General features: G+C 43.9%; 1 protein-coding gene across 1 annotated transcript in view; it reads left to right on the forward strand.

Moving 5' to 3' along the window:
• Positions 1 to 1,215: 1,215 nt before the first annotated feature.
• YWHAQ (tyrosine 3-monooxygenase/tryptophan 5-monooxygenase activation protein theta) overlaps positions 1,216 to 24,902 on the forward strand; it is a 29,425-nt gene continuing 5,738 nt past the window's right edge. The window contains exons 1-2 of the mRNA XM_060234046.1: positions 1,216 to 1,589; positions 2,992 to 3,370. Coding sequence (XP_060090029.1) covers positions 3,077 to 3,370 — 294 coding nt within the window. The 5' untranslated portion in view covers positions 1,216 to 1,589; positions 2,992 to 3,076. The remainder of the gene's footprint in view (positions 1,590 to 2,991; positions 3,371 to 24,902) is intronic.

Below are 24,902 nucleotides of genomic sequence, written 5' to 3' on the forward strand. Positions count from 1 at the left end.
AAAGGTCTTCTGGACTTCAATAATTTATGTCAATGCACTTCTTCTCAATTAACAAAAAGACCCAAATGAGATGTACATCTAATTCTCACTCTTCTGTTATGCCAAAAGTCATCCAATTTTTTTTACTTTCAGTTACCCCAGAGAGGAAGTGTGATGTAGTAGTTAGAATTTCCCCATGCAGCCAAATGGGCAACTTTGCGCCAATCGCCTACCTCAGCCTAACTTACCTCACAAGGTTGTAGCGAGAATAAAATGGGAGGAGAGAACAATGTACACTTCTCAAAGGGACGGAAGTTGATAAAACTGGTAACATTACAAATGGAGGCAAAGGCAATTGCTTCCACAAGTTTTCTCACAGAGAGAGGATTGCCATTAGGAGACTGGGATTTTAGGCACTGTGTTGTAGTGTTTTTTAGTTATTTAAAACGTTTCTTTTTCATTTATCTATGGAACTGGAAGGTGGAAGGCCACAGGGGAATAGTTGGAAACTTTGCAGGCAAGGTTGATGTCTCAGGCCCTGCTTGCAGGTTTTGCGTGGTAACTGACCTCCCGCTGTCAGAAACAGGATGCTGGAGCATGTGAACCACTGCTCTGATGAAGCAGGGCTATTCTCACATACAAAGCTGCTTAAGCAGAGAAACAAATTTTCTAAAGAACAATTTTTCAGAAACTGGTCTGGGAAACGTCTCCCCTTTTCCAGTGGAATTGTCTTATCAGCGTTCTGTTTTGTTGCTCATGTTTTTTGGAAATCAACCTCGTTAGATAGTATGTTTTGCACCTAACAGTGAAGTTCCACCCCCCACCTAGATGTATGCACCAGTGCACTCTCCGCAGCACCCAGCCTCTGCAACCGTTTATCTCAGGCATGCATTTCTTCCAAGAAACAATGTGGCAGAAGTAGAATTAAAACTATTTTTAAAAAAAACACACAACCCACCGCCTGCTTTCCTCTCTTTCCTGATTTTGCCTCGCACCATCAGCACCAAGCGACCCCTCCTCCTCCCGCCCTGCAGCTGCCACAGCAGCACGAGCCTCTCCTTGGCCTCGCTTCCGCGCCGTCTCGTGCTTCACCCTGCCCAGACCGCCAACGAAAGAAAAAGAAGTCAGCTAGGAAAGACTAGGAAGGAAGGAGGGGGCTGTAGCAGCATCGCCATGGCGACAGTGACGTCAGCTCACCCTGGATCTAATTGGAGGAAACCCCGTGGCCCCAGCTGCAGCAGCCTACGGGTCAACCGAGCTTGTGCCCCGACTTTGCCCACCTTCGCAGCGGCGCGCAAAACTCAGATTGGTTAAACCAGACCGGAGGGCGGATCCAGAACTCGAAGAAGGCTTCCCAATAGGCCGAGGCGCGCGAGCTAGGTCTAGCGGTGCCTCAGGCGGCCTGTGCCAACGCCCTTTCGTTGCGCTGTGTCTCCCTTGCTCGAGACGGGAGCGGCTTTTTCCTCTCACACGCTCTCCTCCTTTTTTTTTTCTCCCCTCCTCCTTTCCCTTTCCCCCCTCCCCACTTTCTTGACCCAGCCCCAGAGCGAAGCGAGCGCCAGTCGACCCAGCAGGCGCCAGCCGGCCCGGCCTAGCGCCAGCGGACCCAGGTAAGAGAGGAGCGGAGCGGGAGAATCACCCCTTCAGTACCAGTCCCTCCCTGCCCAGCCTGTGCCGCGGCGTCCATTTTGTGAGGATGGCGCGGAGTTCGGAGGCCTCCTTCCTTCCTTCCTCCCCCCTCCCCACCTTCCTCTTTCTCATTGCCGGAGGCAGCTACCGCCATTTCGTACCGGCCTGTCGCCGCCGCGGGATTCCTTCGACGGGAGGCGAGGCCGTGGCTGTAGCTTGATCTCGCCTCCGGGGACAAAGGCGGGGAGGTCTCTTCGTTAGCCATAGGCCCGCAGGGGGTGTGTTTGTTTCATTCTCTCCCCTTTTCACTGCACGAGAGCGGTCGCCCCCCCTCCCCCCGAAGATTCAAGAATTTTGCTCCTTATTTTTTTTAATCGTTCTCTTTTCTCCCTCCCTTCCCCGCTCCGCCTACCAGGCATTCTTCAGTCTGCCCTTCGCCCGAGTGAGTTCCCCGCCCCCCGTGCTCTCCACCGGATCTGCCGGTTTTTTTCCCCTGCCTTGGCGCCCGTTAATATCTCGCCTTTTCTGTTTTCATCGCACGTATTCCTCCCCCCGCCCCGAGAAATAAATATATGATTTTTTTTTCTTGAGTGCTTTAGTAATTGCTTTTTGACCTTTTCTGTGGGGAGGGGGGTTACTGCTAAAATTCTGGACCTCCACAGATGCGGGGAAGGTGGTTGTGTTGGGTAGCCATGAGGCTTTCATGAGTTGCTAGCTGGTTCTCAGCCACCCCTTTTTGCCTTTTCTCCAGGATCTTGCTTCCAATGCCGATTGTATTGCTTTGCTTTACATGGGCGGACAGAGCATTTTGAGGTGTGATTTCTCTCTGCTTTTCTCTCTTTGTTTTTCTACTTTACTGGCTTTCTTTAAGTTGCTGCCTCCCTTGTAAGTCTCACCAGATTCACAGCATTCTGGCAGTGTCTTGATCTTTTGTGTGGTGCTGGATCTTGTCAGATCTCAGAAGCTAAGCAGGGTGGACTTACTATTCGAATGTGGGACCTCTGAGGCAGTGGTCCCCAACCCCCAGGCCGTGGACCAGTACCAGTCCGTGGCCTGTTAGCAACTGGGCCGTGAGTTGTATAATTATTTCATTATATATTACAATGTAATAATTGAAATAAAGTGCACAATTGTATCATCCAACCCCCCCCCCCTTTCTGGTCCCTGATACCAAAAAGGTTGAGAATCACTGCTCTAATGAATACCAGGATTGTGACATGGAGACATGTAATGACAAGCCACCTCTTAATGTCTCTTGCCTTAATAACTCTACAGGGTTACCATAAGTCAGCTGTGACTTGACGGCACACACACACACACACAACTCTTTACCTTTTTGGCTAGAGAATGTGGAGGCTTCAAAACGTCTGTCTGCTTTTGCAGGTTTTGAGGTGCCTTCTAGTTCTGTGAAAGCACTTCTCTTCTTTCTACCTAAGTTGCCTTGCTGCTTCTACCAGTGCCAATCAAAATGGAAAAGACCGAAATGATCCAGAAAGCCAAGCTAGCTGAGCAGGCAGAACGCTATGATGATATGGCTACTTGCATGAAGGCAGTGACGGAGCAAGGTGCTGAATTATCCAATGAAGAACGCAACTTGCTCTCTGTGGCCTACAAGAATGTTGTAGGAGGGCGGCGCTCTGCTTGGCGGGTGATTTCTAGCATTGAGCAGAAAACGGATGGCAACGATAAGAAGATGCAACTTGTCAAGGACTACCGAGAGAAAGTGGAGTCTGAACTTAAGTCCATCTGCACAACCGTTCTGGTAAGTAGGCAAGTACATTCTGGCTTTATTTTTGTGTATGGATGGTTACTTGTGAATGCTGAGATCTAAGAGGGGATGAATATAATTTTATGGGACCTTGACAGAATCAAGAAAATGCTGCATTGTTTGCTGCTTTGAGAAGATAGTCACTTATATGCTGCTTTTCTCTTCAGTGGGGACCCAGAGCAGCTCAAATTGTAGCTTTATCCATTTTATCCTCACAGCAACCCTGTGAGATAGGTTAGGCTTTAGAGAGTGTGATTGTCCCAGCACCACCCAGCGAGCTTCTGAGGCAGAGCAAGGATTTTAATCTAGGTGTTCTAGAGCCTAGTCCAACACTAGCCACTATCCAATACTGGCTGGATATAACTTTTAGATAAAAACATTAAAATAACAACTGTATTAAGCTAGGGAAGCAAGTTGCTGGTAATTATTTGAGGCCTATTTTAAGGCTGATGGTCCATATCCTAGAAAATATAAGAAGAAATGTGAATCACGTTATTCAGTGAAGGAATTTTTCTAATACTGATTCTCTATATAATCCTGCAACATATTACTTTGTGTATACGTTGAAAAAAAATGAACTGTTGTACCTGACTAGGACTATTTATTGTTCAGCAAACTAGGACTGTTCTTGGAATGTAGAAACAGCTAGCTAATCTATATATTAAACTCACTAAAGAAGAGTTCATGGAATTTGTTGAGGAGGGAATCTACTGCCTGTGGTCCTCTCCTACCAGATTTGCCTTGGCCTGTTGTTCCTGTGCTCTGTTCTTGTGGGTCCTGGCATTGGCTTGACATAGCCTACTAGAAGTGATGGCCAACTGCCAAGTGTATTACAGGCCCAGAGGGAAATGAAGAAACAGGCCCAAACTGTCCATGCTTTCCAAAAAAGCAGGCAGATAACTTCGTTATTTTCTTCTTCGAATTTTGCAGTAGTACGTTTTTGTACCTTTTTGACAGAAAATGTTATTGTCAACATTATGTTCGTCATTATCTTTGATAAATTTAACTTGATGAGTCTCTTATCAAATATTAAACTTGATGAGCTTTTATAAAATGCCAGAATTCTGTGTTCAGTTCTTTTAAAAGTATGGTCCACTGCCCAGTATGTCTCCTAAATCTTAGCTGTCAATATGCCCAATGTACCTACAATTATCCCCTTTTATTTGCTTGCCTGTGGAACAAAGCAAGCATACTTCTGTGCTGAACAGGCTCCCAGGACAATTACAAATGCAAATTCAGTTTTGTAATTCATGTTGGCACGATACAAATGTCCACTTTGTGAATTAGTTCCATATACCATGAAAGGAAATTTTAGGCATGTCTATTATCAGAGTTATACCGCATAGCAGACATATATTCTAAATTTGGAACTTTCAAAAACTCTGATACAGCATGAGGGTAGTTCAAAGGACAATGCTAAAAAAACCCCCTCCATTAGGCATGCGTAAAGTAGTTTTCTGGCGCCCAGCCAATGTGACTTGCATAGTCATCTTTATTGCATACCAACAATTCTATGAATTCAAAAATGTGTTGAGTTTTAGCTGAAGTATTTTTAGAGATAGAAAGGATTAACACTTAAAAACCAAGGTGTATTTTTGTCATCATTGTTCTTGTACGATTGTTAAGAAATAATTGGTTTTCCTTCAGGACCATGTCCTGCACATTATATAAAGTCAAGGGCCCACAAGTTGTGGCTAGGGTTGGAATCTGCCAAGTGTCCTTTTAGCCAACTGTGACGTCTAAGCCACAGTACGACTCTTAGTTATAAATTTCTAAACTAATTGGGCCTTATACTAAATAGAGGGTGAGAGGATCATTTTGCTGTATTGGAATGGAGCACAAAATCATACAACAGGGTCACCTCCCTAGTAAGTGATTTCTTAAAAAAATGACAACATGGTAAATGCCCAGGGGAAACTGAAGTCATGGCAAAATGACTTCATGGCAAAAGACAGATGACTGAATTTGAATAACTGATTATAAAACAAAAAATCATCTTAATAGCTGGATATATAAGTTACTACTACAGCTAGAAACGGAAGAAGAACAAGTGAAATGATTAAATGGATGCAGAATTTTAGAGAACAGATACCTTTGCATCAGTGGTGACTGTTATGGGAAAAGGAACACAAGTGCTAATAAAAAGTGGTATAAAATGTTTTTCAGATGATATATTACTTAGAAGGATACTGAGAAAGTAGACAAAAAATTACTAAGAAAAATACTGGAAATGTCAAGACATAGAACTTTTTACCATATGAAGTGGACTTGTAAAAAAGCAAAAAGATATTGGATGGAAATACATGGAAAAATGCAGAATATATTAAAATTCAGATTTGCTATGGAAGCTAAGAATATGTTATTAGGAATATTGCCCAACAAATTCCCAAGCTTTGGAAGAGATATTTAAATATATGGTGATAGTGGCTAGAATTATTTATGCAGCAAAATGGAAATCAGACTTCTGACCAAGCTTAGAAGAATGGGAAAACAAACTCACCAATTATGCAGTAGTGGCAAAATTAACAATTTATTTGAGAAACAGATTCATCTCGAAATTTGGAGAGATGGAATGTCTATTTTGCAAGCAGGAAACAAATTTAGGATGAGAAACAGTTTTAAAATGGTCTATAAATGTATTTTGAGGCGTACAAATGTAATATAATGCAGAAAAAGGAGAACAAGTTCTGAATATAAATGTATAAAGAAGTGGGTTTTGAAAAAATGTTTCTTAATTTTTATTGTGAGATAGATATAATAGTATGTCAAACAGTATGCATTAATGATGAAACTTTAGTAGAAAATGTCTGAGATGGAGCATCAATTATGCAAACAGGAGATAACCTTAGAATGAGAAACAGTTCAAAAATATCTATAAATGTATTTTAAGAAATAAAATGTAATTTGATGTAGAAAAAATAAGTTTTGATATTAATTCCTTCAATTTTTGATATATTAAAGTTATTGCAAGTACACAGTATTGATTAAATGTGCACTATAGAATATGTGTCAATGATGAAATTACTGTAGGAAATGTCTTAACCAGGGGGGTCAAACATGCGGCCTGAGGGCCATATCAGGCCTCCGAGCAACCCATTGTTGCCTGCTTCCTTCTCTCTCTCTTGTTTCCTTCTGCATCACAGCTTGCTTTGCCAGGCTTGCTCAATCAACTTGCAATCAACTTATAGAGCATAGCTTCTATTTTCTCAATTGGCTGACAGCACATGAAGCAGCTTATTTACAAAATCTCGCAATGCCCAGCCATTTCATGTTTTTCTCTGGGTCTTAGGCTCAAAGCATTGACCATGAAATTTCTGTAATGAATGTCAGTCGATCAAAAGTAGGTTTGCAGCTTAAAGATGCACACCTGAATAGCATACTCAAGATTGCTGCAGCACAGACATTGCCTCTTGATTTTGATGCAATAATTCAGAACAAGAGGTGTCAGTTATCAGAGACTGTTAAATAAAATATTACAAGAGTGCTAATGTTTTAAGCATATTTTATTTAAAGATTTTTTTTAAAAAAAACGTTTAATTGTGTTTGGTTTTGTCCTTTATAAAGTGTGTATCTCGGCTGCCTGGCATTACATTTTATGACACATCTGGCCTGATGCCTCATTTATGTGAAATCTGGTCCTCATAACAAATGAGTTTTGACACCCCTGGTCTTAACTACAATGAAGGGGATGCTAGCGAGAAGTAGCTCTTTACCTCTTAGTTTAATATATTCTGTATAAATATAATAGTCTGTAAAAATAGAATTGTTTCATAATCCCTATATAAGTATCTCATCTTTCTCCCTTCTGTACCACTTTTACATAATTATTTAAAAATAAATATAAATATATATATTACTAAAAAAAGGTCACCTTTCCCTATTCTAGTGTCTCAGGACTTATGAAAAGCCACCCTCAAATTGAAAGAGGCCAGGGATGGAGGGTAGAGATAGAACCCTTCTCCCCCTGCCCCCCCCAAAAAGGTATTAAGGAAACTCCTTTAATTTCAAGTATTTGAAGGCATCTGTGAATTTTCCATTATATTTTGATGGAGAGAAGAACGCTGGCTGTCAACTCCATGATGTAGGTGGTAGTCCTGTGTTAGTGTTGGATTAAGAACATAAGAGAAGCCATGTTAGATCAGGCCAATGGCCCATCCAGTCCAACATTCTGTGTCACACAGCGGTCAAAAATATATATATATATGTGTGTGTGTGTGTGTGTATATATGCACACACACACACACACTGGCTAATAGCCACTGATGGACCTCTGCTCCATATTTTTATCTAACCCCCTCTTGAAGGTGGCTATGCTTGTGGCCGCCACCACCTCCTGTGGCAGTGAATTCCACATGTTAATCACCCTTTGGGTGAAGAAGTACTTCCTTTTATCAGTTTTAACCTGTCTGCTCAGCAATTTCATCGAATGCCCATGAGTTCTTGTATTGTGAGAAAGGGAGAAAAGTACTTCTTTCTCTACTTTCTCCATCCCATGCATTAGGACTGGGGACATTCAGCTGTAAAGCTCTCTAGGTATCCAAGGCCAGAAGTTCTCCTGACCTCTTTCCCTGTTCCTTCCCCTCCCCCCATATGAAATAGACAACCATGTAAATCACTCTGTTTTCCTTCAATTAAGACTGCAATAGAAATAGATCCACACTTTTCTTTGATAATGAGTTAGGTGGAAAGAGATCTCTCTGAAGAGGGCAAATAAAAATAAGACTTTCTCAGACAAAGAGGACGGCGAAGGATATTAGGGTGAAAGCCCAAAGCAAGCGCCAGAAGCTGCTTTAAAAGGGTAGGATGTAAAGAGAGACCAGGTCAGCTACCCTTCAATGCAATGAAAAATATTTTTTAAAAAAACCTGGGAAGCTGAAAGGCAAGGCAGGCCATAACAAACTGAGCGAAGACTCTTGAAGAATCAGAAAACCAAAAGCTTTCAGATGAAGGAAGGGGTAATTAAATTAAAATTAAAACAAATTGTAGGGCAGGTGAGTGGCAAACTTGCAGAGTACAAGTGGAAGTGGAATAACCCGCCTCCGTCATTGGTGCTATGCAACGCCAGGTCCATTAACAAGACCTCAGTCCTTCGAGAGTTTTTACTCGAGCAGGACATGGACCTGGCTTGCGTGACTGAAACCCGGAATCGAAAGGGTGATACAGTAGCCCTCTCACAAACAGCTCCCCCGGGTTATTCAGTCTTCCACCAATCGCGGACTAGCGGGCCGGGGGGGAGGAGTGGCATTATTTATACGAGAGGCTTACTCCTTTAGGGCGCTACCGGCCCCAAGGATCGAGGGTATTGAATGTGCCGGTCTGGCGTGGGAGGCTGGGGAGGGGTTGGCGATCTGGCTGGTGTACCGTACGCCTAACGCACCAGCTAGTGCCTTACCGTCCCTGCTCGAGGCGGCGACAGGCTGGGCGCTGGAGTACCCAAGGCTGGTAATCCTGGGTGACTTCAACGTCCATGCTGATGACCCGGCCTCCAGTCAGGCGACGGACCTAGTGTATTCCATGGCGACGCTAGGCCTCTCTCAATTTGTTACTCACTCACCAGGCCGGGCATATGTTAGACCTGATCTTTGCGGTCGGGGTTACAGAGGACGATATAACCGCTGAAGCTGTGCCGTGGTCGGACCACTTCGCCCTCAGGGCTCGTGTAGATATGCCACCCCAAACCTGTTTAGGCGACGAGCGTATTATGGCTCGCCCGCGGAGCCAGATGGACCCGGAACGGTTCCAAATGGCTCTGCGGGATTCCTGGCCCACTGGCGATTCCCTCAATGGCCTGGTTGAGACCTGGAACACCCGGCTCTCTAGGGCCATCGATGAGATCACTCCTCGACGCCCTCTACGACCTCGGATTAGGCTGGCCCCGTGGTATACCCCGGAGTTACGCCAGCTGAAACAAGGTCTCAGACGGCTAGAGAGGCAATGGCAGCGTACCCGTGACGAAGTGGCTAGAACGTCTTATATGAAGTTTATGAAGTCCTATGAGATGGCAGTCAAGGCCGCAAAGAAAACATACTTTGCGGCCAAGATTGCGTCTACAAACTCGCGCCCGGCACAATTATTTAGGGTAATTCGGAATTTCACTACATTGCCACAAGGCAATCCAAAAGCTAAGGAATTGGGATAGGCTGTGAGGCTTTCGCGAAATTTTTTGCAGATAAGATCCAGTCGCTCTGCCACGACTGCCCTGCCAATTTAGACACAGTAAGTGAACTCGAGACCCAATGCATGTCTTCTAGTTTGATCTTAGATTGCTTTGACCCACTCAGCTTGGAGGAAGTCGACAGAATTCTTGTCACAGCACGCCCAACGACTTGTGATCTGGACCCATGCCCCTCCTGGCTAATTAAAGCTTGCCAGGAGGAGCTAAGATGCCCTATACGGGACATCGTAAATAGATCTCTTTCAGAGGGTCTCTTTCCAACACCCCTGAAAGAGGCAGTGGTCTGCCCTCTCCTGAAAAAGGCTACATCAGACCCGGCCGAATTGGCTCATTACCGGCCGGTCTCAAATCTGCCCTTTTTGGGCAAAATTATAGAGAGGGCTGTGGCGTTGCAGTTGCAGGATTTTCTGGATGACGCTTCCACCTTAGATCCATACCAGTCCGGCTTCCGCCCGGCCCATGGGACGGAGACAGTTCTGGTCGCCCTCATGGATGACCTCCGGCGACATCTGGACCGAGGCGGCTCGGCAGTACTGCTGTTGTTAGACCTGTCGGCAGCGTTCGATATGGTCGACCACTGGCTGCTGACCCGCTGCCTCGCCGATGCAGGAATTCGGGGGCTAGCCTTAGAGTGGCTCTCCTCCTTCCTTGAAGATCAGGGACAAAGGGTGGCGATTGGAGGAGAGCTGTCCCAGAGACACCCACTTAACTGTGGGGCGCCGCATGGGGCAGTTCTCTCCCCGATGTTATTTAACATCTACATGCGCCCCCTTGCCCAGATTGCCTGGAGGTATGGGCTGGGTTGCCACCAGTACGCTGATGACACCCAGCTTTATCTATTGATGGACGGCCGGACTGACGATGTCCCTATAAATTTGGACCGGGCGCTGCAAGCTGTGGCGGACTGGCTCAGGCTGAGTGGGCTGAAGCTGAATCCAGCGAAGACTAAGGTCCTTTGCGTAGGTCGCGGCGGGCCGGGAGGGGAGATCCCCCTACCAACCTTTGACGGTGCGTCACTGATTCCAGTGCGCAGGGTCAAGAGTTTGGGAGTGCTACTGGAGCCTTCCTTGACAATGGAGGCCCAGATAGCTGCCACTGCTAAATCCGCCTTCTTCCATCTTAGGAGGGCGAGGCAGTTGGCCCCCTTCCTGGAACGTAGAGACCTGGCAACTGTGATCCATGCAACGGTCACCTCGAGGCTAGACTACTGTAATGCCCTCTACATGGGGCTGCCCTTATACCGAACGCGAAAACTGCAGCTAGTGCAGAATGCAGCGGCCAGGCTGTTAGTGGGACTGCCTCTGTGGGAACATGTGCAGCCTAGGCTGCGGGACCTGCACTGGCTGCCGATTGTGTACCGAGTTCGCTATAAGGTGCTGGTTATTACCTTTAAAGCTCTATATGGTTGAGGACCTGCCTACCTCAGGGACCGCCTCTCCCCATATGTCCCTCAGAGAGCACTGAGATCTAGCTCTCAAAACCTTTTAAAAGTCCCTGGACCAAGAGAGGTTAGATTGAAATCAACAAGGGAGCAAGCCTTCTCAACTATGGCTCCCCAGTGGTGGAATCAACTACCAGAAGAGGTGCGAGCCCTGCGAGACCTAAACCAGTTTCGCAGGGCCTGTAAAACTGCCCTCTTTCAGCTTGCATTAAGATGAAACCCGGGAAATGACATCTAGCCTTCTTAGTTGAACTGTAGCACTGAAATGTATAATTTACAATGGTTTAATTGTTTATTTAATTTTAACTTATGAGTGTAATTTTATTTGTTTTAATCGCTCAATTGTTTGTTGTAATATTGTATTTATTATCATGGTATATACCGTGTCGTGTTAGCCGCCCTGAGCCTGCCTTTGGCGGGGGAGGGCGGGATACAAAAATAAATTTATTATTATTATTATTAATGTAAAGAAGTCTTAGGAAATGGTGGAAAACACAGGAATAGTGTTGGAAGGTGGGGAGAAATTGAGGACATCCATGTGATTGCACAGGGAAGAAAAGGAGGAAGGGGCTTCTTTAGTACTCTTATTAGTATCATTTTTCTCACTAACAAAAAGGCATGATGAGACGCCTCAAGCATTTCAACCCTGCCTCTGCCTCTCTTCCATTTTTTTGCCTGTAACAACTCTGCTCATTTGTATGGAGATTGCTCTATTAGTGCTCCTTCTCAGTTTGTCTTCCTGTGGCTCACTGCGGGGAAATCATTGAGGGTGATATGGCAGCAGCTGGCTCTTGTGGGACATCCCAGCCTTTCCTGGTTTTGCTCCTGTTGCCCTAGCAACCAGTCAGTAGCCTTATTTGCTATTGCTGCTATCATTTGAGGATCCTCGTGGCCTTAATACTGCTTTCAAGTCTTTAGGATGACAAAACATTCTGGCCACTTGCTATTGGTGTGCATATTTAAGAATCTACATTTAGTAGCATTTGAACCTCCAAACCGTTTGAAATTAAATTTCTAAATAAAAACTTGGGTGCAAGAACAGGTTATGTAAAACTGGTGCTGATGTTACAGGGTGCTTGCTTCACTGAGTGTCTTTATCACTGCATGCCAGTCCCAACAAATTGCTCTTGTAGCTGTTCAGAAATGAGTGTCTTACCAGTTTGCTGATAAATAAGCTCTCTGACTTGTGTGCTGTGCATGTCCCTCGGACTTGAGGACTGTCTAGAGATGGCAGTATCAAGCCTTGTGGAACTTTATCATGGAAGTAGTAATCTCCCATGGAAAGGGGGAGGAGGGAACAAGGAAAGCAGACATTTTACTTCTGAAGTAGTGTATAGTTAAGTAAATATTGAATCAAGTAATTTTTGCATATGCTTAAAGTTTTGCTTTTAAAGTAAGTTGGACCTAAGTATCTCATGACCTAAAATATCTTAATGGTCATTTTCTGGTGCAGTTGGTAGTAATGGTAGACCTTTTGTCTACCATTGTCTTCTGTATGCTGCTGAATATTCATAGCAAACCATTTCTTGCATGCATCTTGTTTAATAGGTTTTATATCAAGTTCTAATAATTCAGTTCCCTTAATTGGCTAGAAGCCATAGATTCTGCATGTAAACTAGATGCCACAGTTAGGCCCATATTTAGTTTAAGTTGTTCAGAGTAATGTTTGGTTCCAAGATAGTTCATGCTTGCTTGGGGGTATGACCAATCTTTACTATAATCAGATGACTGCTTAAAACTGCTTTGTAAAAAAAAACTGCTTTGTGTATTATTGTCTGCTTTGGTAGTGGGTTTCCACATTCTTGGGCAAAGGAATGTATTTCTATGCAGCCAGTGCCTAGAACAGGGGTGTCAAACTCATTTGTTATGAGGGCTGGATTCGACATAAATGAGACCTTGTCAGACCCGGCCATGTGTATCATAAAATGTAATGCCAGTTAGCGAACATATAAACTTTATAAAGGGCACAGCCACAAAATTAAAGATTTTTTTTACTTAAAATAAAACATGCTTAAAATATTAGCACGCTTGCAATATTTTTTTGCAGTCTCTGATAAATGTCACCTCTTGCTATGAATTATTGCATCAAAAACTGCAGACAATGTCTGTGCTGTACCATTCTTGAATATGTGCTGATCATGTGTGCACATCTGTAAGTTGCAAACCTACTTTTGATTCATTGACATTCATTACAGACATCTCATGATCAATGCTTTGAGCCTAAGACCCAGAGAAACATGAAGCAGCTGGGCATTGTGTGCTTTTGTACAGAAGTTGCTTCATGTACTAGTCAAGAACATGTGAACGCACCATGGCACAGACTGAGGGCTATGTGCTTGTCTACAAAACTGTCATTTCCCCCAGAAAAATGACTACAACTAAAAAAACAACAACTACAAGAACAGAGAGACAGCCATGTACAGTGGTCAGTGTCAGGCTACTGTCTGGGAAGTCTAAATTCAAGATCCCCAATCAAAGGAAAATATGAAAGAAAAATTAAGGAAAATTTGCTGGGTAAACCTGGGGTGGAACACACACTCAACTTAATGCTGATATTTCTCTTCTAAATAGTTCACATGCTTTCCTATTGAGAAAGACTGGAGGCCTTGAGTACAGTGAAAAAGAGGAGGGGAACCCAGTTACACCCATAACAAGCCAACAAAACTCTCTCTCTCTGTAGCAAGGCAAAATGTTCATACCTTCACTAAAATGTTGCTAGTCTTAAAAACACTCTTTGTAGCATTCCTGATGGTGTGGATTGGCAAAGGAAGCTCTGGCTCTTTCTTCCTTCTCCGGTCACGAGGAGGGGGAGGAGCCTCAGCCATTCATTAGAAGGAAGAAAGGCTTGTCTCAGTAGCTCTGCAGAGTGATTAATTGAGCCTGGCAAACTTAATCACCCAGCAGAGCTATAGAGCCAAGTTCCCTCATTGGCTGAGGCTGCTTTGCTGCTCTGGCTTATCTGGAAAGAAACACAAAATGGCGACCGAAAAAAGCATGCAAGGGAAAATGAAGCAGACAACAGCTGGAGAGCCTGATTGGAGCCCTCTGTTGGGCTGATTTGGCCCACGGGCCGTATGTTTGACACCCTGGCCTAGAATCTTTGCATGGACAATGCCAGAAACTGAAATGCATGTGCTCTGTCACAAGCCATGCTCCCTTTCTGAACTGATGGGGTAGTGGAAGGAGGTTTCTAGAACTCTTCAGAATCTGTTGAACTCTCAGATGTTAATTTTACCTCCTTGCTGTGTATTTAAAACAATAAATGGAAATAGACTTTTTAGTTTAGTACCCAGTAAGTACTTTGACTTGGAAGGCTCAAGTTAGCAGATTTCAGAAGCTAAGTAGAACTGGCTCTTGTTAGTACTTGGATGGGAGACCACTAAGGAAGTCAAGGGTTGCTACACAGAGGCAAGTAATGGCAAAGCACCTGTGTTAGTCTCCTGCCTTGAAAACTTTATAGGGTTGCTATAAGTAGGCAGTGACTTGTTGGCACTGTCCCACCATCACTGGAAGGAGGAGGTATGTTTTCGGTCAGGTTCTGTAATAGTTAAAACATAAGCAGGAATAGCTTGTGTAGGCTTTAGACTGAGTTGGGTCCCACAAGCTGTGAATAAAAGGTGAATATAGATCTTTCTGGTCTTCCCTCGTTAACTGAGAAACATCTGATGCCTGGGGTTGGGTGAACCTTATACAAAACACCTTGAGAGTAGGGCCACACTGAGAAGGGGAATGTGGTAAAATTGCTTCCAACTCCCTGTTTTGTCAGCAGTTGTAAATGATTTTGCTGCATTCTCCTTCGCAACAGCTGCCGTAACATTTTGTCCAAGAGGCTCACCCAGCAACCCTCCAGCGTCAACCTTTTGGCAGTCAGAGAAAAAGGTTAAGAGATAGTATGGTGGGGAAAAGATAAACTAGTCATGGTTTACAGGATCCAGTCCAGTGTGTTGCATTTAAAAAAAAATCTGAGTGGAAAATCAAATATAAAGTGCATCAGGAGTTTCCAGACTATAAAGAGTGAAGCTGAGCATTTTGATAAATTGAAATTACAGTATGCAAAATCGGTAGACATTTAAACTATGCTGCTGCTCTTTTACTCTTTCAGGTAATATAATAGAATGGTACTTGGTGCAGTGATGTACTAGAGCAGCTTGGTGTCTCCATTGTGCAACTTGCAGATGTGGGTGTAGCTTAGGAAGACAGCTTGAGTTAAATTGATATATAAAATGGAATGCTCTTGGACTCTTTCTCTTTTTCTGCTGCTACGCTACAATGGTATTTCACCCCATAAACGCCTTGTGGAGCTGAGCAGAATTGTAAAAGCACATACGTTAACAAGCCCCACTGAACTAACTGAGCTGGTTTTGAAGTGAGGATGGGTAGAATTGGGCTCCCTGGCACTCTCCCCCCACCCCCTTCATCCTAACCTAGTAGGAGGCAAGCTGGTTTCATATGTTTTAGTGGAGCTGATCCACACATTTGGGAGGCAGCTAAATCTACATTTTCTGGAACTTTAATCCAACCCAGCAAAGACTGTAGTCAAAATGCGAACCCGTTGGCTTCTGGGCATGGAAAACCTGCCTGTATCCTATGCAACATGGGAAGCAGATCTTTGCTGTGGTTTTTACCATCTGGAAGCCAAGCCCTGCTCATCCCTACCCCAGCCCCCCCCCCCACTCCCTAGGCTTGAAGGGTGGGGGTGCTTGGTCCATTTCTGCCCTCCAGGCCTGGCCAGATCACTTCTCATGCAGAGTGCCTGCCTCCCCCAGCCCCGTTGGTGCTTCCTGCCTTAAGGGGTCCCCTTGCAGCAGGCTTCCGCATCCACTTACAGAAATTCCACTGCTGGCTGCCAGGGGAGAGCTTCTCTGCAACAGGGACCCAAGCAGCCCCTCCCCCCCCGCATGTGCTTCAGAAGACAGAGCAGCATCTATTCATGTGATCAAAGCAAACGCCTCTGAAACTTGTGAGTTGCAGCCCAGAAGGCAGTTATTTACCAGGAAGTCAACACCACTAAATTCAGTGTTTTCCCATACAGAACATGATCGGATGATATAGGGAACAGCATGATGTCTCACCTTCTCCCCCCTCCCCCCCCCCAATTCTTTCACTTCCATATTATCTCTCACTTTTAATAGGAAAAAGGAAGTCCCTCTCTAGCTGAGTGAAAGAGTCCTTTGCAGCCGCAGTTCCACCCAAAGCCTATTTGGCTGAATTTGGATGTCGCTGCCTCACTCTGAGCACCTTGGGTGAGCTGAGTGGCCGAAGGGGCTGAGGGCAGAGTGGCTTGCTCTGCCTCCTTCCAGGCTCTTGGCAGGCAGCAAGACCAGCAGCCAGAGTTCCTTTTGTCTGCAGTAACACACCCCACTCCCCACCAGCAGAGCCCGAGTGTTGCTGTGTGAGCCCAGCGTGGTATGTGGTAGCTGGGCTCCTCCTCTCCTGAATGCGGCGGGGAGTTTAGCTAGCTCTTGATCCGAGAAGACTGTGGCTAGTTGTGGGCGACAACGAAAACAGCTTTTGGAGGAGGGTGTTTCTGGTAACTTGGTATGGCATTTGGGAAGAGCCAGAAGGATCACTTTGACACCACTGTTGTGGCAACCCCCACCACTACAAGCCATGTGATGACCTAAGGTCGCCTAGCGGGCACGCTGGCCTTGGGTCCTGGATGCCTCAGTTTCTATAGAGGCCCAGGTCACTGCGGTTACCAGGTCTGCCTTCTTTGGCAGATCAGGCAGTTGGCCCCTTACCTCTCCTCCTAGGACACTGCTACATTGACCCATGCAATGGTAATTTCCAGGCTTTATTATTGTAACTTGTTCTACACAGGCTTGCCCTTGAAACTGATCCAGAAACTCCAGGTGGTACAGAATGTAGTGGCATGCCTGCTGATGGCATTGCCTGTGCAGGCATGTATTCTGCTGGTACTGTGCCACTTACACTGGCTACCAGTTGGGCACCGGATCTGCTTCAAGATGCTTGTTTAACCTTTAAAGCCTTATATGGCCTGGGACCAACATATCTGAAGAACTGCCTTTCCCCATATGACCCCCAAAGAGTCCTGTGCTCACTGGATCAACACCTGCTGGTTACCCCTGGCCCAAAGGACATCCTTAGCCAAGGCCAGGACTTCGTCCATCTCAGTTGGCTTCCTTGCTCTAGTTCCCAGCCTACTGAAGCATCCATTGACTCCACCTACGTGGCCTTAATAGGTTTTTTCTCTGTAGTTGCTGCTACCGTCTGAATTTTACTGAATTTTACTGTTTTCATGATTTTAATTTATTGTAATGAGTCTCTGACTCTGTTGTGATCAGCCCCGAGCCCATTTGGGGAGGATGAAATAAACTGAAAAATAAAATATTCAACAACTGATAGGAAACAATGTACAAGTTAGTATCTTAACATTGTTGGGTACAGTTCTAGTCACCTGACCTTCAAGAGTAGCTTTTAAGGAATAGGAGAGCCAGGCAGAAAATAACTGAGGCTTGGACAGAGCACTGCATTTGATCCTAGCTATTGCTGGCTTGGACAGCTTTTCTGTCTAGTATTACTATGGTTCTTTGATATGAAGAATCGATTGCCTTGTAGACTAGACAGTGTTTTTGGCAAATTATTAGCAGGCATCCATTTCCCTTTTTGTTGTTGTTCAGTCGCACAGTCAAGTTCGACTCTTTGTGACCCCATGGACCTCATCCTAGCATCAGGATCTTCTCCAGGGAGTGCTCCCTTCTCATTCGGTGGCCAGAGTATCTGAGCTTCAGCATCTGACCTTCCAGTGAACAGTCTGGGTTGATTTCCCTTAGGACTGACTGATTTGATCTTCTTTCAGTCCAAGGGACTCTCAAGAGTCTTTTCCAGCACCACATCTCAAAAGCATCTATTCTTCTGCGCTCGGCCTTCCTTATGGTCCAGCTCTCACAGCAATACATTACTACTGGGAATACCATCGCTTTGACTATATGGACTTTTGTTGGCAGGGTGATGTCTCTACTTTTTATTATCCTGCCCAGGTTCGCCATAGCTGTCCTTCCAAGGAGCAAAACGTCTTCTAATTTCATGGCTACAGTCACCATCTGCAGTGATCTTGGATCCCAGAAATGTGAAGTCTGTCACTACTTCCATGTCTTCCCCTTCTATTTGCCAAGGTGTGATGGGGCCAGATGCCATGATCTTAGTTTTTTTGATGTTGAGTTTCAAGCCTACTTTTGTGCTCTCCTCTTTCACCCTCAAGAAGAGGTTCTTTAGGTCCTCCTCACTTTCTGCCATTAGAGTAGTGTCATCTGAATATCTGAGGTTGTTGATGTTTTTCCTGGCAATCTTACTTCTGGTTTGTGCTTCATCCAGGCCAGCATGATGTACTCTGCATATAAATTAAATAAGCAGGGTGACAATATACATCCTTGTCAAACTCCTTTTCCTTTTCCTATTCTAAACCAATCAGTTGTTCCATAACCCGTTCTGACAGTTGCTTCTTGACCCTTATACAGGTTTCTCAGGAGACATGTGAGGTGGTCTGGTACTCCCATCTCTTTAAGGACTTGCCACAGTTTGTTGTGATCCACACAATCAAAGGCTTTAGCATAGTCAATGAAGAAGAAATAGACATTTTTCTGATACTCCCGTGCTTTCTCCATAATCCATCGTATGTTGGCAATTTGATCTCTAGTTCCTCCACCTCTCCGAAACCCAGCTTGAACTTCTGGTAGTTTCCGATCGACATACTGCTGAAGCCTAGCTTGTAGGATCTTTAACATGACCTTGCTGGCATGTGAAATGAGTGCTATGGTGCAATTGTTTCAACATTCCTTGGCATTACCCTTCTTTGGGATTGGAATATAAACTGATCTTTTCCAATCCTATGGCCACTGTTGTGTTTTTCAAATTTGTTGACATAATGTGAGCATCACTTTAACAGCATCATCTTCTAAAACTTTGAACAGCTCAACTGGGATACCATCATCTCTGCTCGCTTTGTTGTTAGTAATGCTTTCTAAAGCCCATTTGACTTCACTCTCCAGGATGTCTGGCTCAAGGTCATCGATTTCACTGCCATGGTTGTCCAGGACATTGAGATCCTTCTTGTATAATTCCGTGTATTCTTGCCACCTCTTCCTGATTTCTTCTGCTTCTGTTAGGTCCCTATTTTCTTGAATGGATCTCTTGTCCTTCCCATTCTATTATTTTCCTCTATTGCTTTGCATTTTTCCTTCAGAAAGGCCTGCTTATCTCTCCTTGCTGTTCTCTGGAAATCTGCATTCAGTTGGGCGAATCCTTTTCACCTTTGCCTTTCGCTTTCCTTCTTTCCTCAGCTGTTTGTAAAGCCTCATCAGACAGCCACTTTGCTTTCTTGCATTTCTTTTTCTTTGGGATGGTGCTGGTTGCTGCCTTCTGTACAATGTCACAAACCTCTGTCCATAGTTCTTCAGGCACTCTATCAACTCTAATTCCTTAAACCTATTCTTCACCTCCACTGTATGTTCGTAAGGGATGTGATCAAGGTCAAGCCTGAATGGCCTAATGGCTTCCCCAGTTTTCTTCAGTTTAAGCCTGAATTTTGCGATGAGTAGCTCATGATCTGAGCCGCAGTCAGCTCCAGGTCTTGTTTTTGCTGACCGTAAGGAGCTTCTCCATCTTTGACTGCGGAGTATATAATCAGTCTGATTTGTGTGTTGCCGATCAGGTGATGTCCACGTGTAGAGTCACCTTTTAGGTTGTTGGAAGAGGGTGTTCGCTATGACCAGCTTGTTCTCTTGACAAAACTCTATTAACCTTTGCCCAGCTTCATTTTGTTCTCCAAGGCCAAACTTGTCAGTTGTTCCGGTCACTTTTTGACCTCCTACTTTGGCATTCCAGTCCCCTATGATGAGGAGGACATCTTTTTTTGGTGTTAATTCTAGAAGGTGTTGTAGATCTTCATAGAACTGGTCCACTTCAGCCTCTTCTGCATCAGTGGTTGGGGCATAGACTTGTATTACTGTGATACTGAATGGTTTGCCTTGGATACAGACTGAGATCATGCTGTCATTTTTGAGATTGTATCCCATTACTGCCTTCCTCACTCTCTTGCTAACTTCTACGGGACTCTTGCCCACAATAATAGATGTAGTGATCCTCTGAGTTAAACTCACCCATTCCCGTCCATTTTAGTTCACTGATTCCCAAGATGTCGATGTTCAGTCTTGCCATCTCTTGTTTGACCACATCTAGCTTACCTTGATTCATAGCTCTTACATTCCACGTTCCAATGCAGTATTGTTCTTTGCAGCATCGGACTGTTCTTTCACCATCAGACACATCCACAGCTGAGCGTCCTTTCGGTTTGGCCCAGCCGCTTCACTCTTTCTGTGGTTACTTGAACGCTCTTCCCCAGTAGTATATTGGGCACCTTCTGACCTGAGGGGCTCATCTTCCAGCACCATATCTTTTAGCCTTTTGTTTTTGTTCATGGGTTTTCTTGGCAAGGATACTGGAGTGGTTTGCCATTTCCTTCTCCAGTGGATTACATTTAGTTTGGGTTCTCAGCTGTGGTCTGTCCATCTTGGATGGCCCTGCATGGCATAGCCCACAGCCTTATTGAACCATCAAGCCCTCTTGTCACGACAAGGCAGCAATCCATGAGAGGGAATTCCCCTTTAGGTGAAGGGTATATATAGTTTTTTCAATTGCATCATATAATGAACTGTTTAGTACATGTATAGTTAAGCTTACTGGGAACTGTTGGCCTTTAATTTCACTACTTTTTAAAGTAATTTCACTACATTATTATTCTGTTTTTCCTGCAAGGAGCATGGTTCTCTCTTCCCTGTGTATTCCCATCTAACTGTGGGTTGGGTTAAACTTAAAAGGTTACTGAGGGAGCTTTGTGGCAGTTTGACAGTTTGAACCCAGGTTCCCCAGATCTTAATCCAACATTCTGTTACTTCACGTTACACTGTTTTGATCTTGATAGAAATAGCTTTGGCATCACAGATACGCTATTTTCCAGTGCAAAGAGTACCTTACTTGTCAGTTCTAGTAGCTTGGGTTTGTGTTGAATTTTTGTTCTAAATGTATACTTATAATGACTGAATAGATGTAGACAAAGATATTCCCCTTGTAATAGAAGTCACCTGTCCAGTGAAGTTGGCATATGAACTTGGATAAACAGTGGTGCTCACAACACAGTGAGATATTTTAATACTAGTTTGGCTTCTAGATGTTGTCCACTTCTAATACCTTACAGCCCAAACAATAACTCATGCCCAAGCCTTTATTTTGCCATTTCCTTGGAATTGCTTAGCTTTTAATAGAATAAATGTATAAGCATTCAGAATCTACTTTTTGTATTTTAAGATGTTTATCTGAACCTTAATTAGTCTTTAGTGGTTGGTTATTCCTGCCACATATCTGAAATAGGTTAATCTGAAATAATGATTCTACCCAGATCAGGCTATAAGGCAAATGGTTATCAATAGATTCAAGTCCAAATGGTCTAAATTCAACTAGGTTCAGAAGTAATGCGGCTCTAGCATTAGTTATGCTCCAAATGAAGAGTTGAGTCAAACAGAAGGATGAGGTGGCTGTGTGGATCTTCTCCACTTTCCTTGAGCAGGTTGTTGCTGTTTGCTGGGAAAATACTCTGATGAGCAGAGCATCCCAAAGAAAGTACACAACAGAAGAAGCAGGAAACGGTCCCCTCAACTGAAGCAAGCCACTTGCGGAAGGAGGAAGTCATATTTACCTGGTTTTCCCCTTGATGATGCAGTGTCCTATATTGTATTACACGCAGGATTTTCAAAGGGCAGGCTGCTTGAGGAAGACAGGGAGTCATTGTTTTGCCAGCAGCTTCCATGAACTTTCCACTGGATCCACCCTATAAAGCAAACTGCTTTAAAGATTCAGATACAGTGTGTTGAAATGGGATGTGCATATACTACGATCTTGCAGGTCTGCAGAATATCCGTAGCTGTAACTAATTTAGGTTTCAGCTTCTTGACATGGTTTTTCATCTTTAAAAGATTCTGTAAACATATGAACAAAGTTTATTAATCTCAAGATAAGAGACTGAACAAGGTTTTCTGTGTAAGTTCTTGTTTCCTCTATAACTATCTAAATCAGAATAGTTTCACTAATCTTGAGTTGTATAACCTATAACACTTATTCCTTGGTCAGAGCAGCACAGTTTGGAATCTGTTATTCAGTTTTGGTTTGTGTTATCAAGGATATTAACTGTATCAAAATGGATAGCAGGGAAACCAGAGAGATCATGGTACTAATTTACATGTTGGGCGTTTTGGTGTAAAGAGTTAAAGCATGTACTTATAGGAAATTAAGCTAATTTAGGAATTAGTAGAGTTAAAAATGGGCCAGTCATATTGTAGTGAGGGTAACTTGGAGGAGAGGAGAAGAATGTAAGCCTCTTTGGGGCTCCATTGAAGAGACAGTCTAGAGCAGTGGCCACCAACCTTTTTAGCACCAGGGACCGGTTCAGTGGGAAACAATTTTTCCACAGACCGGTGGGGGCAGTGCTGCCCATGCCCCATCCCTGCCCCCCATGGGGGGAATCTTTAAATGGGGAGACTGGGGCTGTTTCTGCCACCTCCCTACTAGGTGGCAAGGCAGCAGAAGGCCAATCTGCCTCCCCCCTCCCTTTTAAAGACGCCTGCCAATCATCTTATTGGTGGGGGGTCTATAAATGAGGTGTAGGTGAAGGTCTCAGCAGTGCTGCCCCTTTTGCCAGTCCTGGTGGAGGAAAGAGGCGATGTGGCCTCGCTCTGAGGTTGCACTGCCTCTTTCCTCCACCCAGGTTCCAGGGAGGCAGAAGGGGCGGTGGGGCAGTGCGACCTCGCTCTGAGGTGGGGACTTCCTGGGCGGCGCCTCTGCCTCGGTTGCTAGCAGGCCACGGACTGGAGTATAAACCAATGAAATAAGGTTAAAAGAAGGAAGCAGAAAAGGCTGTATGAATAAAATAATAATAATAATATGGGGGCTGGCAGGAGAGGAAATACAGGGTAGTGAATTATATGCCCTTTGCAAGTTGTTGTGGATCCCCTACTTGTCATTACTTAATAGTAAATTGCCCAGCCCCTTTGTGGACAAAAACAACCACATAGTGGAGCTACCCACAAAAGACAGAGGGGTTTCCACATTGGACTCTCCAGATATGCAGAAAAGTGGTTTATTTAACGTATAAAGAAAATGGGGTAAGGACTAAGCGTGTTCCTGAAGAGATGAAATGTTAAAAGCAACTGAGCCAAAGGGCAAAAGAAGGGGACCTCCTGCCCAAGCCCCTGAAAAGATCCTGGATAGTCTTGGTGGTGGGTAGGGTTTCCAGTTTGTTCCCATACCACCCCTCTTTTTCAAAAATATTGTGAGATGTTCTTGTGTGTGTTTATGTTGGAGGTACCCATAGCTTTACCATTCACAAGAAACTTCTTCCTCTTTTGGTTAAACACGTGCCTTGTTAAGGCAGGACAGCATCTTGAAACTTGCATGTTTTCCTCTGTAAGTTTCAAAAACAAATTGGCATGTGGTATTTTGATTAAGGTTTTAAATTCCATAGAAGAATAGAATGATAGAACTGAAATGGCAGCTTCTAAAACCTAAATTTCAACCCATCCAAAAGACAAAAGGAGATGATCCATACTTGGAGTAGACAGACTCCATTCTTCTATTTCTGAGCATAGTTACTCTTTATTTACATTACATCTAGCTCACCTTTCTGCTATCAGATTCTTGCATAATTTCCAACAGACTCAAAGGTGCAAATCAATTTAACAAGAGGACTGGTTGCTTCCTTCTGTTATACTTTTAAAAAGTATAAATACAGTATTTATTTGAAGTATTAATACAGATTCATAACTGAACTTTCTCAATGGATCAGATTTAACATTTTAAAAGCTATAAAACACTGCAAATGAGGTAAAGATTCTTTATATATGGGGCTACTGGAGAAAATGGCTCTCTTGACTACTTCAAGGTTTGACTGATGTTTAGAATTATCTGTCTGGGGAAATTTCTTAAGTGTGTATGTTCAGAATTTATTCCAAACGCATTTATTGCATTTATAGTCTACCTTTCCCACTGAGGCTCAAAGTGTAGGCTGAAAATGACATTTGTATCCAGACTTGACAAAATCTTATTATATATACCACGTGAAATTTGGTTGCCCTTGGAAGAGGTATGAATAGCAAAGATCACCTGAAGAAAGGGACAAAAAGAGAAATAGATATTTGTATATCTGCAGTACAATGTACCGGTTTGGTGATCATACCAAACATTAGGCAAAGAATGCATAATTAGATACCAGCAATTACTCAATGATGCTGGTGACTATATGTGTATGAATCGGACTCTAGTATCACTGCAGATGAGAAGTGTAAGGCAGGCATGAGTGAAAGAGAGAGGACCTGTGGTGAAGGAATATGGAATACCACACCGCTCTGTAATATTGTCAGGTAGGATGTGTTAAGTTGAAGAGCTGAAATACTGGGAGACTTCAACTATAGGTTCATAGGTCACCTACCATTCATTTACAAAAGTAAATCATATGTGTTTGTATGTGTATTAAGTTACAGGACAACATGCAAAGTGTGACTAAATCACCATGAGGTTTTTCAGCATGATGAATAAAGTTGCAAGAAATTGCTTTTACTGAGGAATAGCAAAAAATCTAATTAAGCAACTAATAATGGAGCACTGTGAGGCTGTGATGGGAGATACCTTGGGTCATAGACATTACCAAATTGCCGTTGACTGTGTTTTTAGTCACAAGGGAGGAAGTTTAGCCCTTTAAGCAGGGCACTTGAAGTAGTAAAATCTGGCTTCATAAAGAGCACCTCAGTCTTTTTGTTAAAATTCAAAGTGGATGTAAAATAGAAACTGTGAAAAGAGCAATTAGAATAGTAATATGAATCAGCAAGATAGTTGGTCTGTATATT

Source organism: Heteronotia binoei, chromosome 1, assembly GCF_032191835.1.
Source record: "Heteronotia binoei isolate CCM8104 ecotype False Entrance Well chromosome 1, APGP_CSIRO_Hbin_v1, whole genome shotgun sequence".
NCBI classification, from domain to species: Eukaryota; Metazoa; Chordata; class Lepidosauria; order Squamata; family Gekkonidae; genus Heteronotia; species Heteronotia binoei.